The following is an 18,425-nucleotide window of genomic DNA, read 5'->3' on the forward strand; positions in this document are numbered from 1 at the left end:
ATTCCATGAAATAAGCAGATGTCCTATCTGACTTGTCTGGAGGAACCCATGTCCTTTGATTACGGACACATCCAGCACTGTCTACAGTAATTTACTACAGAAGTCATCTAATGGTCCCAAATGTCAAAAAGTGCTTCTCATGGAAAACTAGCCTCCCCTGAAGACAGCTGATCTCCAAGATCAAGGCACTGTATCCCTGAGACCTACACATGAACCCAAGGGTGCTCAAATCCTAAGTAAGGATTTGTGTTAGTGTCCCTCTCCACAGCTCCTTTCCCTATCAATCTCTGATCTGCCTCTTCCATCATCTGAGGACACCACTTCCAGTTTCTCTACAAGATTCCATCATGTTTGGTTCTTATATGTCACAGTCAATCTCAAAGCCACCTTTAGTATGAGAACTAGGGGATTATTCCTCCTTGATGGCCTCTAGGACCTATGTTATAGTGACACACTGGGTTCTTCTGATTGGGAAAGATGGTCATATACATATACTTATGGTGCCCCCCCACAACAGGTCAAAACCCACAAGGAAAAGGAATAACATTAACACTATACTATGTGGAGGCAAAATAACCATCTAGGATGCTGTTATGGTTTGGATATGCTGACTCCCCAAATGCACTTGTGTTGAAGGCTTTGGTCCCAGATGGTGGATTCAACCATTGAGAGATATTTGGGTCCTGAGGGCTGTGCTATAATCAATAGATCAACACATTAAGAATGTGATAGGATTATTGAAAGGGGTATTGGTGTAACTAGGTCACTGGGGGCATGTCCTAAAAAAGATACATCTTGTACATCATGAGTGAGCAACTCTGCTCTACCATGTGCCTTCATTATGGTGGTCTTCATCCCAGGGCCCAGAAACAATGGAACTAGCTGACCATGCACAGAAACCATGAGCTAAAATATGTCCTTCCTCCTTTTAAATTGTGTCTCAGGTATTTACCACAGCAATAAAGTCTGATTAACATAGATGTAAACCCCAATCTCTTAGGTATTTTACTATCTACCTTGGAGAGTAGATAATCTCTCTGGATCCAACAACACTCACCCACTGGAGATTTTCCTAGATATGAACACTGAAAGCACTTTTTTCATCAGAAGTGATGGTGATGAATACCATATAATCACATTCCCCAAAGTTTCTGCACCTGAACCTTCAGGTCCATTTTTTAATTCTTAAAATGTAAGCGGTGATAGATTTCTCAAGGTTCTGAGGGAGTCTAGGTACCAAAATTTCTCACTGAGGAACTTGAGTTTATATTCCTATGAATTTGGAGTTGATCGTATAGAGCCATCTTCTGTGTTACTTTTGTACTTTGTACCAATAATTAATAATTCTATCTGGTCAAAAAGACATGAATAATTCATTATACAGGCAGTTGAGAACCAAAAAAATGTTTAATTGTGGCAGTGAGTTACTTATATATACTTGAAAAAAGATAGTAATTTATTTTTAAAAATATACTAGATTGGCCTATACTAAAGGAGAAGTTTGGATATGATTTTATCAGACCATAAACAGATCAGATAAAAATCTAGAAAATCTACAAATGGAAACTTTGGGTGGATATTAGGTCTAGTGACACCAATACAATCATAGAACATTTAGCATCACTTTCCCATCAGAAGCATCAGGAGTGGTGTTCCTTCCATTTCAAACTCAAAGACATCTGACAAGCAAAGTCATTCTTCACTTAATGGATTTGTTCTTCCAGATATTGCAAAGTAGGATGGGAATTCTAAAGGCAAGAGATAGGCCACTGTGAAGGAGAAGCTCTGAAATCGCCACCAACATGATACACAATTTTTCAATAGACCATGCCAGGAGAAGAAATAGACACTGACCAAGGAGAAGCTGTTGTGAGAAGATGACTTCCCTGTCAGATGAGCAAACCCCTCATCATGTGCTCCTCCCTAAGCCAAGGGTAAGGAGAGATATTTAGGTGGGAGACTTTTTCCTCCATGGCTTGCAGCACCATCAGAATTTCCTCATCAAATACAGATACGTCCAGCCTGGGAAAAGAAATAAGATTTTCTTTGTACATGTTCAGTTGCCTACCATCATTCTTCCCTAAATGTGACTTGGAGAACTCTGAAGGGAAAACACCAATCTCTCCTATGGAATAGGAACCTTCTCCTTTACATGGTACTGTGGAAGTTCATATAAAGCTTGTGTCAAAAGGTTAATTTTTTTTGATGCAACTTGGGTTTGAATTCAGGGCTTTGCACTTACAAAGCAGGTATTCTATCATGTGAGCCTCACCCCCAGAACTTTTTGCTTTAGCTATTTTTCCAAATAGGGTCCCCTGATGCTCAGGCTAACCTGGACCATGATCCTATTTAGGCTTCCCGTGTAGCTGAGCTGACAGCTGGGCACAGCCACCATACCCAGATTTTAGTGGTTGAGATGGGGCAAACATTTGCCTTGGCTAGCCTTGGGCTGAAATCCTCCTGCGCCCACCTCCTGAGTAAGCTAGGATTACATGCTTGAGCCACAGTGCCTGCCATGTGCTTTCTTTTCTTGTGTACATATCATGCGTCTTTATACCCTAAATTTCATAAGAAGCTATAGAGTGTTTGCAGATTCCAAACAGTCAGGGTCACACACACACACAAGAGGAGGGGATGTTTTATGCTCTTGGGTTTTCAGAAGTAGGGAATGTGATTCAATGTCCTTTCAGTTGCAGACACATTGTGACCACAGGCTGTCTAGTAAGAACTTGTGTGAATTTCAGCTTCTGTGGTCTTCAGATATTCCATTCAACCTCACTCAGAACTATCCTCGAAGCTACCTTGGGAGTATTTCTACTAAAGTGTCTTTGTCAAGATCCAGAGTGTGGAGCCCTCATGTCTACCTTCATGGTCTAGCTAGACAACCCCTAGGCCTGAGCCCTCAGGCATGTGTCTCCATCTATAAGGTAAGGAGACATGAGTACCCCTCATGGTTCACTGAGGATGGAGGAGGATAGTACACATAGAGAACTTAGAGATCTGCCATGCTTTCTGATCTGGTTACCCATTTCAGTTTCTTCTTCAATCTACCCTGTCTGCCGTACCACTTGCTCACACCTTACCTCTGTCTTCCCCAACCAGCACTTCTTAGCATCTCCCTCTTTATCTGTAACACATTACTCCTCACATCCCCAGTGAAGGATCCAGAGCTGAAGCACAGATACATGAACCACTTTTCTCACAGCCCCATCCTCAGCACAGCATCCTACCAGGCATTCAAGTAATATCACATATTGTAATAACACATATTGAATGGGTTCTCTAAATGCACAAACTGTTCAGAACTGCATTCACTGCTTTTCTGCAGGGAGTGTATCTCTGACTCTGCCCAGACCTTTCCGAACCCCTTTCTGATTCTGGGCTGGACTGCTGGATTAGCAGAGGACATCTGCTAATGCTCATACATGTTTTTGGTGATCCCAGGTGTAAGGTGGTGCTGTGGGCATCTGATGGGTGGGGAGAGGACAAGGAGGACCCTCAGCACCTACAGTGCAAGGCAGCTCCCACAGCAGAAAGTGCTCCATCCAGTGTTCATTGAGCCAGGGCAGAGCAAAGTGACAGATGACGAACTTCACTCTGGAGTCACTCACCCAAGTGTCTCCAGGACACAGTCCTGGTGGCTCAAAGCCTCACACAGCACCACCACTCCATCATGGTCCAAGGTAATATAGTCAAGGTTCAGGCTCTTCAGTGTTTTACAGGCAGTGAGAGCTGAGGCAAGGTCATCACAACATGCTGTGGTCAGCTGACACACATCCAGCCTATAATAGGGAACACACCAAAGACACAGACACAGACCATTGTTCCACGCCTGTTCCCTGCCTCTGAACAGCAGACATTAAGGTCTGGACCCCTGTTTCTTAGCCAGGGTGACTGTGCCCCTTGGGGGACATATGCCAAGAACCAGGGACATTTGTTCCAGCTGAGGATGGTAGAGGCAATTTGTGGATAGTAGCCAGGGGTGCAGAACATTTTCATGATCGTGTACTGTACAAAGACTAACAATGCCTGTGTGTTCACAGTACCACATTTGTGCAAATCCTGTATTTATGGGACAGTACTTATGAAACTATGCCAAGCAAACTTTTAAAACCTATTGATCCTCCAGCTTTCCCTCCTCTTCAAATAGGGAGCCCTTCCCACCATGATCATCAGTAAATACTCACCCCAGCCTCTGTAATTTACACTTAGGGTGCCTCAAAGCTTCACATAAGTGTTTGACACCAGCATCCTGTATGTTATTGTTCCCAAGTTTCAGGGTATGTAGTTTTTCATTGCAAATGAGAGTGGCAGAGATGTCTTTACAGCAATCAGAAGTGAGGTAACAACCTGGCAACCTGGGGAGAAATGACAAATATACACATGCATGAGGTCTAATTTAAGCCACTTAGGTTATTTGCAGTTGTTCACATGAAGGAACACCCAAGAACTTCTGAGCTGCTGCTAAGAGGATGCTCTGACTTCTGTTCCTCAACCTGCCTGCTCTGCTCTTCACCTTGGATTCTTGCAGTTTTTCTGCTGTCTGGTTGCCCCTTCTGGGGCCTCCACTTCTGTTCTTCCAGTTAACATGCTTAAGCACTGAATATCCATGGGGATACCCTATCACTATCTTCAAAACATGTGCAAATATTACCATTTGCTGAGACCTCCTGTGCCTAATGTGAGAACTTGTCCCTCGTCCCTGTCCATCCCCAAGATAATCATTCCCCATAATATTCACCACCTCCTGCCATATGGATAGAGAGATGGAAGGTAGTAGACAGAGGATAGGACTAGGATGTAGAGATTTTACATAATTAGGCAGATAGGCACATGTAGTTGTATGGAAGATAGCTGTTACAGAAATGGCTGTCAGATCAATTATGGTTGATAGATATGTATATATATTTATAGGTATGTGTTTATGGCACTCAAGAAATCATCTCCCCCACCAGGGAACATTTGGCCATTTTCAGAGATATTTTGTTTTGTCACACTCAGAGACAGGTCGCCACTAACATCTAGTAGTGATGTTGCTAACACACCTACAAAGCAAAGAATAGCCAGAATAGCCCCCCATGACAAAATGTGATTGGGCCAAAGTGACAACAGTGCCAAGGTTGAGAAACCATGATATTTGCACCTTACACAAGCACGTGTATACCTGTGTCTCCACGAAATGGAAATCCAGGGGAACAGGACTGCTGGGATTATTATCTGTCAACTAAATAATCCACCCACCAGTCTCCAATTCTTGGTAGAAGGAGCAAGTAATGTCTGCTATTGTTATCACTTACTGAGTGCACATGATAGGTCAGTCTCTAACACTCCTTCCTGTGCATGATTTCTGTTAGCCTTCTCAATTCTTTCAGGTGTGGATGATAGCTATCCTCATGTACGCCTGGAGAGATGTGTCACCTGTGCAAGTTCCCACAACTGATCAAGGACACCCTGGACCAAATTAAGGCCTTCTAATGTCTGCATATCAACTTCAGAGCAGCATGTACAACCCCTCTGTCCTAACACTTCTTAAAAGTCAGGGAGCCACTGAGCATCCCAGAAGAGTGAGGTGAGAGGAAACATAACCTCATTTTCTTCAGCATACACCATTCTCTCTCTTAGTCTATTTGGTGGCTGTAACAAAATGCCATAGACTGGGTGGCTTATAAGCAACAGAAATGTGTATCTCATAGTTCTGGGAGGCTGGGAGCCCAAGCTCAAGGTGCCAGCAGACTGAGACCCAGTTCCTGCTTCACAGATGGCACCTTCTTACTGTGTCCTTAGATGGTGGGAGGGATGAGGCTGGTGGGGGCTCCACTCTTATGATCCAGTCACCTCCCAAAGGCCCCAATGTGGTTTTGGGGGGAGAATACAGACATTCAGACCATTACACCTCCTTCTTCTGAATGCCAGTGCCCAAAATGGAAGCCCCAGCAGTGGAGAGAACCATGCTATTCTTACCACAACTCCTGCAGGATGCAACCTGGCTGCTTCAAAGCTTCACACAGAGCAGCTACTCCACTATCTTCCAGGAAATTTGATCCCAGATCAAGGAGAGACAGGGATTTGTTACACAAAAGGGCTTGGGAGAAGTATTCACAGGCGACAGAAGAGAGACAGCAGTATGACAACCTGCAAACAAACACACATAATCAGCTCATGTCAGCTTCTGTGGTGACCTTCTCATGGAGCCTCATGCAAAAATCTTTCAACTTGTTTTTTGCCCTCAGCCAGCACTAGAAAAAACGGAGGTTAAAAGCTTGTAGTGGAAATACCAGGACAGTGGAAATCAGCGTGTGGAAATGAAACAGCCTCTGATTTCTGTTCCCAATCAGATCACCACTGACTGGATGACCTTGGACAAACCACCCATTCACAGCAGAGAGTACTCCTAGTTTAATGGCTTGTACTGGACGGACAGTTTTGCTTATTGTTTACTTTTAGTAAACCCTGAAAGATGTAGATTTTTAGATTCACTTGGCAAAAAAGGCAACACTATGAGATGATGGATATGTTAATTTGCTTGAATATGGCAAGCAGTTTAGCATGTATATGTCTATAAAGTGTTCTAAATGTTAATCATAATGTATTATATGCTTGAAATTTGCTGGTACAGTGATTTAAGTGTTGACATTAAAATGGAAATGATGTGAGGTGGTATTAATTAGTCTGACTATGGTGGTCACTTCTTATTATACCCGTATACCAAATAATGTGTATGCCTTAAATATATGTTACAATAGTCAATTATGCCCCCAAACTAGAACATAAAATTGAGGGGAGTTTCAAGAGAAGAAATTATTTTATAGTGATTTTGTGGTGAAGAGTTTTCATTTTCAGTGTGGAAAATCCTAAAAGTAACAGAAAAACTGAAAGTCATGATCTGGTAGCTAATGGATGACTATGACCCCTGATATATTCTGTCCAGTGGACACCAAGTTTAACTTTTCAAACAGATGGCCAAATGCAAAACCCAGGGGCCAGGGAATCCCAGCTTCTCCTTGGCCGGGACAGTGTTCAGCTCACCCCTGCCCTCTCCCAGCCCCTCCAGGGCATCTGAGAGTCTGACAGGAAGGAAGCACAAGTCCTTGATGAGCAAACAATACTTCCTTTTGGGAAGTTTTCCCTGTCGGTATTCTCACTTTTGAGAACAGACCAAAGGAACCTAGTTCACACATTTTTTTTTCAATCAAAGAAGACAGGTCTACAACATAATGGTTTAATATATGTACAGCATGGTCTCCAGTGTCTGCACTAGCCCACAACCCTCTCTCAAGAGCTCTACTTCCATTCTTCATACTTTCATACATTTTAAATTCCATGAATTTCACCTGAAATTTTTGAAGTACTGAGATTTGCTTTTTTGTAAGATCACTATAGAACTTTTCTATATACATTTGCTTGATTTATCTGACAACTTTGCAAAGTACTCAATAAACTTGTACTTCTCCCCATATTGTGAATTTGATCATGTTGTAGAATCCTGTTCCAGTGGGGTATCTGCTACTGAAGATAATATTTTGGTGATTTTTTCTTTTTAAATTACTAGTGACATTCTTTCAACTTTAAGCCAGTTATTTTTATGGAGTAAAGATTCTAGTCTTTAAAAAATGCTAAATGACATTTTAAAGAGCTCCTTTGATCAAGGTAGCCTATAATTACTAGCCTTTGAGGGTATGTTAATTAGATTTACTATATAACATCAGATGGTTATTTAATAGCCAAATACTTTTGCCTTTCAAAATTTCATTTCTATGCTGATATTTGACTTAATAGTTTAGAGTTCATTTAGAAGTTTAGTTTCAATATTTACTGTCCATGGAGCTTATTTTACTTCAGGTTTAGCACTCTTAATTGACAAATCACAAATCCCAAAGCTTCAAAATACAAAAATTTTTGATGCCACAATTGGAAATTCCACCACTGACCTCATGAATCAGGTACCAGTCAAAATGCAAGTGGGCTGAAAATATTGCAAATCTACCTCTGAATCATATGTACAAGGTACATATGACACACAATGAATTTCATGTTTGGGATTTGGGTTCTATCACCAAAATATTTCATTGTAATATGCAAATACTCTGAAATCCAAAAGATAACAAGATAGAAAACACTTCTGGTAACTAGCATTTTGAATAAGGGATACTTATCCTGTTTTGGTTTTCTTTAATGAACAGTTATCTCAGTGATGGTCAGTATCCAGCCCTTTGTATTTACACGTGTGTCCGAGATGTGTGCATATTTGCACATGCAGCTAACCCAGGACAGTGATAATATTGTGCCTACATCATCTTTCTCTTCCATGGACTTGGATGTTTTTGAGCACATAACCTGTTTTAAACATTTCTGCATTTGTTTGACTCAACACCAGATTTCTAGTGTGGGCTTCCTGCGAAAATAGAGAATGTGTCCTTCTGCCACTGTGACGAAACATTCTCAACAGAGGGGCCATCAGGGGAGACCTTGGAGAAAGACCAATGGTCTAGAACGTATCAAGACCTGCACTGAAAAGGAATCAAATGAATTTCTTTTTCTTATGCACCCTCTCCCCTGACCCAGCACCCTAGATATGTTGAAGTACATCATCCATCTTCATGATAACCAAGACCATAGACTCCACATTAGATGAGAGGGTGTTTTGCCTCTCTTGAACTCAGTTTCACAGGAACTCTGTTTGCATTTGCTCCACTCACTGACAAGATAACTAAGGCATGCAGAAGTGACTCAGGTCTAAATTCACCTTCCATCTCCTCCCTCCCCTGGAAAGCATTCAATGGCCTTTATGATGGTTGGACTCACATACAGGCTTCTGGGATCTCCCCAAAGGCACTCCCCAAGACCTACTCACATCAGGGTCTCCAAGGCACAGTTTGGGTGTTTCAGGGCTTCACATAGCATCTTTGCTCCTTCATTCCTCACGGTATTTTCTACTAAGGAGAGGCGTTTCACCTTCTTGTGGATGATGAGAGAGGCGATGTCTGCACAATCTTCACCTGTGATGTCACACTTCCCCAACCTAATGTGAGACATGCTTCATGGGTTGGAAGGGCTGTAGGTGGTTTATGCAAGATTGGTCATTGGGGAATTATAATTACAAGATTATTCTAATCTTGCATATGCCATTCTACTGTCTACACTGTTGACTGATTGAAAGTACACACATGGTTATGTGACTCTCCATCTCCAGTGAAGTTAGTCTAAGTCTCAGATTGGGGTGATTTTTACCCTTTAGGATACATTTGGAAATGTTTGGGGTTGTCCAACTTGGGATGGAGTCTCATGGGTGGAGGCCAGGGATGCTACTCAACATTCTACAATGCACAGAACATATCCCACCACAAAAGATTATCAGGAACCCAATATATATATCTGTTAATCTTATTTGTCAATAGCACTATAAAAGTAAAAAACCAAAATATCATTCCTAATGTCACACTCAATACAATAGCCATTGTACTCAATTTAGGAAGCTTCACTCATCTGTCAGCTTTGCTGGTTATGTGTGAACATATCAACCAGGCACCCTTAATTCACCTCGATCTTGGCACTGTCTGTGATTCCAGCCTCGGTCCCTCAGAATGCTCCCCCTACAGGTGTCAGTCACATCCAAGCTGTTTGACTTGTGCTTCTGATTAACAGAAAGTGTTCATTTCTTATTGTTAATAAGCAATATTTAAAGATAGAATGAAAGTGTTCATAGAAAGCTGCTACTGAAATATTCATGTACACATGTAGGAAGCTCAGTGAATCCAAATCAACAAAGGCACAATGAAATCTTCAAAGCAGTCAAGACAAGACACATTGGGCACACTTCTTTTGGAGACTAAACACTGATGCCTAAATTAAGAAAAAATAATGGATTCCAGAATAAGAATTATCTCTTTACAGTGTAAAAGAAAAAGGAACGCTGAAATTCTATGTTTCTCATGTGTGAAAACATCTTTTAACATAAAACAAAATTATATTTTTATACCCCCATATACAGAGGGTATCTTTTTACAAAGTTAACTATTACCATTTGCTGAGAAAAAGTGGGTTTTCAACAGTGTTCTTTGTTCACATGGGGAAAATATTCGACTTTACTTAACATAAAACTACCCCTACTGGAGCTATTTAATTTTGAGGTTATTAGAGAAAATGGGACAGAAAGAAGGTGAAAAGGGGTAATTACCATTTTGTCACCACTGCATTTCTCTTGAATTATAGAAGATGGAAAAATCAGATCTGTCCCCAAATTATAACAAGGAGTTTGATGGGCAATATCAAATACTGAAGGACACAGGAAATATAAAGAACATCTTATATAAAGAAACTGAAGGCAGAAAAAATGCATTGATCTACTGTATTAAAATTTAAAAAAATGATTATGCCTATATTGACAAAGAGTTTCATAAAGTGTATTTTCAAAATACCTTTGTACTTTCCTGGTCTGATAACATTAGGTAATAAGATCTTACTTATGGTGGAAGCAGGGTGATTGGTAATGGGAATTTTCTGTCCAATTTCTGTGACTTTGGGTCCTTAATAGTACTAACATATGGAGTAATCAACAATGTCAAAATAGAATGACTTATGAAGAAAAAAAAGTGTTGGCAAGAAAGTCCCAAAGACACCCATGAAATGAGGTAGGGTATTCATAAATAAGTTTTTCCAGGGCCTCTTCATGCTGTCAAGTCATTATGTACAGTACAAGGGCTCCTAAGTCAACTTAGGAGAATACAGCCCATTCTATATTAGCTAAGCTGACCTCCCTCCCACCTGTCGGAGAGAAGGGTCACTAATTCTCCCCTAATACACTTTATGTGGTAGAACAGTTTTGTCAATCTTAGTACTATTGACATTGAAGCTACATAATTGTTTGTCATGGTGCTGTCCTGTACATTGTGAGAGATTTAGCGGCATCCCTGGACAAATAACCACTAGAGACCACTAATACCATCACCATGAAATTGTGGCAGTCAATAATATCTCTAAACATTGATGTCTACAAGGGAGAGTGACTCATATTGACAATCCCTGAGCCACACTTGATTGTGAGGATCTCCCACCTCAAGAGCAAACTGAATTCGGTCAAGAGCATGCCCCAAAGAGGCATCGTTTTCAACCACAAAATATCCACGATTAACTTCTGCTTTCCTTAGATCTGTTACCCAATTATTATTAATCCTCATTAACACGCAAGACATAAGGCCCCAAGGAAATGCCATAACTATGAAATAGGAGGCCAAATACTAAGTTTTGTAAGTTTTTCCTGAGAAGCAAAAAGAAAATAACTTTACAGGGAAATAGCTCAGATGGTGAAGGAGATTAATAGAAATATACATGCTCAAATAACCTTGTGCATGTAGCCTATTTTTCCTGTGAGGCATGATGTGTATGATTAACAGGGTGTACGTGAATCCCCAATCATATTTGTGATTATTGCAAGGAAGAGCATAAGCTAGAGAGAGAAGAGCATACTCCCTCAGTGTTTTTAATGAATTGTTTTTGCTTATTTCTGTCTCAATGATTTTCCTATGTTATTTCTGGTGAAAAAATGGATTGGCCCTGCCTTAGAAGTCATCAGTTAGGATGGGGGAAGCCCAGGACATTTTCAAAAGGAAGAAAATGCTTTTGTTAGTCACTTTCCCTCTGACTCAGTGTAGTCACCTGCCAGGTTAGATCATCACCCTTGTGATCACAAATGAGCTTTTTAGTTTCAAATTCCTATGAACATCCTTAGCAGGAAATAGAGTTCTAGCTCAGGAATATTGGGTGAGAGGAGAGCCAAGAAGTATTGGGTGAGTGGAGAGCAGTGATCAAAGTGAGTCCAGGGATAGGGACGGTGGGACCGACTTTCTGAGAGGAAGCCTTGCCCTTTGGGACCCACCTCCACCTTACTAGTGGCTTGAAGAAAGTGAGAATGAAAAATGAAAACACAAAAGACAAAGGCCAAATGCAATGGTTTCCAGGAAAGAAAATGGGCAAAGTCGTAGGTCAGAGTCCACATTGGGAAAAAAACATTTGGGATGCCCAGGCCACTGACTTACACTAGATCTTCCACATTGCACGCTGGGTGCCGCAGAGTCTCACATAGGCGTTTGATCCCAGAATGGGGGATATCAGTGCCATACAGATTCAGGTGTTTCAGTTGAGGATTATGAAGAATTGCCTTACAGAAGTCTAAACCATTTCCTAAGCTAGACATATAGTTACACCTACAAAAGATGAGGAAAGAGAGAGTCATGCCAGGATGGGCAAACACAAAGCTGACACCTCTTATGCAAGTCCTCCTCTCTTCAATTGTGAGCTTCCCACAGTTTGGTACTCAGGTTACCCCTACCCATAAAGTTATCTCACTGGGATCTTCAGATACAAACACCAAGGCTCAAGCTTCTTAGATCTCTTCTGCTTCTTCCTAGACCCTTCACTTCTAACACCAAGAGCATTATAAGGAAATTGAGTGAGACTTCCCATATTAAACAATAATCCTTATAAGGACAGGAAAAAGCTATGCTTGCATCTCTTTACATTCCAAAATGTAGCACAGTGCCCAAATACAGCAGAAATACTCATATCTGTATTAATGTTCTAGACTGTGGGTCCCAAGCAAAGGACTCATTTCTGTTTAAGAATAAAGAGTTTTTACTAAGAAGACAATATTTGTAGTGGTCACCGACTTTGGCTCCAGAGTCAAAGAAAACTGGACTCAAAATTTGGCTTTTCTTATTTCTTTGTCAAATTTGGAGAATTATGTAACTTCTTCCTGATCTAGTCTCATGAAGCAAAAAGATAGTGTGATAATGTTTCAGAAATTAACATTTATTGTAGTTTCTAGAGTATGTGAAATCACGTTGGCCCTTTATCATAAACATGGATGAGTCAGATGTGCTTTTAACCAGATATATATTTACAACTCATGTCCATGTGTTGATCAATCCTATACACACACACACGATAAAATTCATACAAAATTCATAGTATGATATCTGCTATTACTACATTTATTACTTTGGATTCCAGCTCTATATGTCTTCATCTCCTCTATGTGTTTATAAACTCTTCTATGAAACTGAAAGAAGAGAAGAGGGCACTGCTTTTAGGTAAAAGGTTCATGCAAAACTTACGCCAATGTTTGGAGTTTACAAACGGGCTGAGCCAGTGCTTTAAAAAGAATTGCCAGAGAGTCACTGTCCAGCGCAGAGTTATCCAAATCCAACATCTGGATGTTCGTGCTTTTGCTGAACACCGTGCACAATTCTTCCCAATAGGAGAGTACCTCAGAGTGCCTATGGGACAACAAACACCATGATTCTCCAGTGGATATATATTCAAGACCATCTCAAAGCAGACAATAAACCACTCCCAAAGCGCCACAAAACTAATAGATGTCCAGGCTTCAACAGGAAGAACCTTCAGCTAGGTGAAGTGAGTGAACATGGCATAGTGCTTAAGAAAGTGAACCCCGAGGTGAGAGTAACTGGGACCAAATCCCAATGAAACCACTTATTACCTGTGTGATCCTAGATGAGATACTCAATGTTATTCTGGCTCTACTTTTTTCTCTTAGTGAGAGTACTTGTTTCTATGTGATACAGGGTTTATGTTTGGTGACCCCCTCAGTGAACAGCAAACTGCATCAGACATCATGAAAGGTGCTATGCACTTGAGAGCTCAAGTGTGCACTGGTAGCCTGCACCCAATAGAGGATACAAGGTAAGGTCAGAAGAGAAAAGAGGCACATGGGCATAAGCCAGAGGAAACCAGGAATGAGTTCCCTTCACCAGGACATACTAAACACACCATAGAGAAGGGAAGAGTGCCATCATGATTACAGTGAAAACTGCTCATATTTCTTCCCTGCATTGGCCTTCTGAAGTGGATGAAATACCTATTCCTCTTTGTATAGATGGGGAAACTCAAGAAGCTGCTCATGGTCACAGCTCATAAATGGCAGTGCCAAGAGTCAATGGGAGGCCTTTCTGACCACAACATCCATGTACAACAGTACAAGAAACACTCATTGGACATGTTAGAAAACTACAGGTATGATGGGTGTAGAAAAGGGGATGATTAGCAGATGGACTCACTCTGAGATGAGTTCATGATTATCTAGAAAGAGTAGATCCACACACAGGTGAAGTTTCTTTAACTTCCGGCAATGCTTTAGGCAGAATGAAGATATAACTAGTTCTTCCATATTACCAATATAGACAAAAAAGTCTTCAAATAAATCCAGCACTTGTATTATGAATTCTTCCTCCTGGTTTTCAAACAGACCATTGAATAACTCCTGGGAACATACCAGATCCTCAGCAGGTTCACATTTACTGAAACACTGGATTATTTTACTGAGACTTTGGATTATTTCCTGCTTTATCTGTTTTGACACCTGAAAACCAAAGGTCTCCAGCCTGCTGATTATTGTTTCATTTGAAAGTCCAAACACAAATACTCCCATCTGGCATAAGTGGGCTTGGACTTCAGTTATACTTGCTGTTACAAGATGGGTTACACTGCCAATGGCAGGGTTAGGATGGTCTGTGGGTTCTTTGAGGAAGTAGAACATAGCTGCACAAAACTCTTGGATACACACATGGTTGAAGGTAAAACAGTCACCCCTCTGTTGAAAAAGTCTCATGCCCACCCATACCATGACATCAGATTCAGAGACCCCCTTCCTCCTGAGATCCTCAGAGCTAAACACAAATGTCTGAGTCCACATTCCCTCTGAGGCCAGGGCACACAGGCTTTTAAGTAGGTCTCTGTTCTTAGGTGGACAGTTCTCACTTCCTGCTCCGAACACACTTGTTAAAAAGGATATATAGAAAGAGGTGGTTGTTTCAGAAGCTACTTTCATGTCTCTTCCCTTCTCAAGTTGCCATTTCATACAAGTGCAGATCATCCAGCATACTAAAGGATTTTGGCATAAGGAAAACAGGTGTTTAATCCCTTTCACAAACTTGAAGGCTTTCAATCCTTTATCCTTCCCATGGAAGAAGTAGGAGAAATACAACTTTCTTGCATCTTCAGAGAATCCTACAACAGTTATATCAATTGGATCTAGCAGCCAACAATAATTTTTGTGCATACTCACTTTTCCTAATGCAAGAAGGAGAGAAGATTCCGGAAGCATCCTTTTCTGCAATAAGCTTCTCAGGATAATTTGTGGTGACTGTCTATGCCTCCAGTCATCACACAAGTTAATGTTGCCTTTCATATCAAATTTCAATTGCTCAAAGCCATCCAAGATGAACAAAATTCGCTCTGGTTGGGAAAAAATATCACTGATTGTTTCTGAAGACTCAGGCCAGTCCCTGGAGATTAACTCCACTAGGCTTGTCTCCATAATAGATTTCATTTCATAGACATTGAAGAAGAAAACAAATGTAAATCTTTGGTTCAAGAAATTTCCTGATGCCCAGTCTAGCATCACTCTTCTTAAAAGTGTTGTTTTCCCAATCCCTTCAGGACCACTCAAAACCACAGTGACTGGCTCAACGTCCTTAGCAGTACAGGCCTTATGCAATTCTATGTACTCAATCCTTGTGGTCTCTTTGTAGAAATTCTCAGGAACTGGAAGGCAGGTTCCTGTTTGCCATATGAGTTGGAATTTTTCCTTCATGTGATTTCTGTAGAGTTTTGGTGCATCTGAGTTAATGAGAATAGAATATATGACAGTTAGGGATGTGATACTTCTTAGAGTGACTCCTGCACATTAATTGAACCCGTACGCAATGACTGGTTTACATCTCTGGGTGGGCAGGTTGGTTAATTTGGTTTTGTCAGAGCCTTGATCTGAAATATTGTCTGTGGAAGCACCTGAACAAAACTGGAAGTCCACCTCAGAGGAACAGCCACTGCAAAGTGTGAATGCTTGGGAATTCCAGACCAGATGGGAAGAAAGGGTGGTACCTCCCCAACAGAGAATCCATAAGCACTTGCATTTGCAGAGCCTGGCAGGAATTAGGATTTAGAATGTTGTTATTGGGTCCTCAACAAGCCACTGTGATTTGTTCTATTCTCACACTACAAAAAATGTTGTAATAGTTTGTGACTTATTAAATTTGGATTGATGAGTCAATGTTAGGTCAGGTGTCTGAAACGATAAGACCCAAGTTATTTCTAATATTCAGTACTCATTGTGCTTAATTTAAAAAATGCCCACTGAACCATCCTTTCTATCCTGCCTTTACTGCAGTTATTTCACATTCACAGCAACCAATTAGGAGAGGTAAGAAAAGGAAATTACAGGGCTGGTGGAATGGCTCAATCAGCAAGAGCACCTACCCAGCAAGTGTGAGTCTCTGAGTTCAAACCCCAGTTCCACCAAAAAAAAATACAAATACAGACAAGAACCATATACTTCATTGAGGAAATATACATCAGAGTAGGTTTGACAAGTTTGCAGATGAAATAAAGGCTGTACTGCAACAAGAATCCAAAGATGCTATCCAAAGATCCAACAGTGACTATGTTGTTCAAGACATTCAATTGGGATTCCTCATGGAAAATGACATCTTAAAAAACTTAGTATAAATTGTACAAAGGGATTCCATTATGATATTTACAACATACAATGTACTTTGATTAAGTTCACCCCATCTATTAATCTTTCTTAACTACCCTATCTCCTCAAAAAAGAGCACGTTTGTGTGACTTCTAGGGATGTTGGGATTTTGGAATATTCTGATGAGAAGGGGATTTTAGGGAAGATGAGCCTCAATTCCTTAATTCCATAGGAGTCTATTTATAGTTAATACCATGTAAAGCCATATAAAAGGAGCTTGGAATGTGCCAGAACTCAGGAAATGCAATACCATGCCATCCCTAGAGAATGCATGGGGATAAGCTGACTCCAGGGAAAATATGACCAGGGACACTTCAAGGAATGAGGTGTCCAGGTCATATGTTCAGTTGTAGAGCCAAGAGTAACATGTGAGTGGAGCCATGGGCTAAGGAACAGTATGCTGACATTGCATGTTCTAAGAAAGGAAGCAGCAAAAATATGGGGAAGGAGGAGGAGAATGGGGAACACAAAGTTCAGACTATTGTGTAGGTAAGAATTGGGAGTCAAAGGACACCATTTGAAATAGAAAGAACCAACCATAAAAAGGATGAGGTGGCATTAAGAACACCATATATAAGTATATATAGAAAGTAAAGTAAAAATTAAAGTTGTCCAAAACAAAGAATATTAAAGCAAGTAAGATACAAAATAGAGAAAGGTCTTTAAATACAGCACACAAGTTCAACATGAAATAAAAATTTGGAAATTAAGTGGAACAATCACAGAAAATGAATTTAAGTTATTAGAGAAAAATTATTTTCAAGTTTGTGCTAAAGCAAAATGCAATCCTATGCTGAACTGAAAACACATTTTAAATGTGTTGGTTCAAAGAAAGCTAAATAGAGAAGAATGGAGAAGATTTACTGAACAGAAACCAGAAAGCAGGGGTTGTAATCCTGTGCTGTCTGAAATAGATTGAAGCAAGAAGAATTAGACATGGCAAAATGGGGCACTTGGTGGTGTTAGAAGCCATGTGATACAATGAAGATATAAACACTATGAATATCTTTGAGTTAAACAACACAGAAACCACAAGAAAAGCAAGCAGAAACAGAAAGACACATAACAGAATTCATCTCAGTAGATCTGGTCATCAGACATGATCTCCTGGGTCATCTCCTAAGAGACTCAGCATGGGACAGAAAAATGGGGAGATACCCCTCGATGAACAGTGTCTATTAGATACTATCTACCTCCAGTTTGAGAATGACCCATGTATGATGAGCATTAGTGTGCAACTCTCCTACCCCCTCCAAGGTTCACACTGACTCACACCCATCTTCTGCTGTTGGAGGGGGTGATCAATCACTCCACTATGACATCACCTTCATGTGAGAAAACTCTCCTATGGTCTCTGCCTCTCCACCTTGCACTTACCTCTCATCTCGTCCTGAGCCTTTTGCCAGAGATCTCTACGATTGATTTGGAGAAACAGGCTCAGTGTCACATCCCAGGCCTGCTTCCCTGGGTAATGCTTATCTAACAGCCTTGCTAAGTCTTCTTTTGAAGACTTCTTGATGTCAGTCCAGGGGATTGGCTTCAGTTGAAATTTCTGAGGTTCTTGCCTGAGGAACTCCTTAAATTTCCAGAACTCTTCCTTTCTGAGCTCTTCCAGATACCACACCAATCCAAATTCAGAAAAAAATGATTCAGCCATCTTGTCCTAGGATGGTGAGCTCTGACGTCTCTAAAGGAAAAAAACCCTTCACAATAAAGGATTTATTGACACCTGTAGAGTAATGGGATGTTTACAGAGGCACATCTCAATAGTGTGATTCAAAATTATTATCATGCACCCTTTGTTCAAATATGTCTGGCTAGCTTCATCTGGGAAAGAAGCTTCACCCTTGAACTTTCTACAACAATGCCTGTG

General features: G+C 40.7%; 1 protein-coding gene across 1 annotated transcript; it reads right to left on the bottom strand.

The window, feature by feature from the left end:
• Window positions 1-1,889: 1,889 nt before the first annotated feature.
• Window positions 1,890-18,209, bottom strand: LOC109675524 (NACHT, LRR and PYD domains-containing protein 9-like). The gene is given in 9 exon segments (XM_020152217.1): window positions 1,890-2,022; window positions 3,612-3,782; window positions 4,188-4,358; window positions 5,962-6,132; window positions 8,852-9,019; window positions 12,033-12,182; window positions 13,077-13,271; window positions 14,073-15,633; window positions 17,930-18,209. Coding segments are annotated over 9 exon segments (3,000 nt in total).
• Window positions 18,210-18,425: the final 216 nt, after the last annotated feature.

The sequence above is a fragment of the Castor canadensis genome, chromosome 16, assembly GCF_047511655.1.
Source record: "Castor canadensis chromosome 16, mCasCan1.hap1v2, whole genome shotgun sequence".
NCBI classification, from domain to species: domain Eukaryota; kingdom Metazoa; phylum Chordata; class Mammalia; order Rodentia; family Castoridae; genus Castor; species Castor canadensis.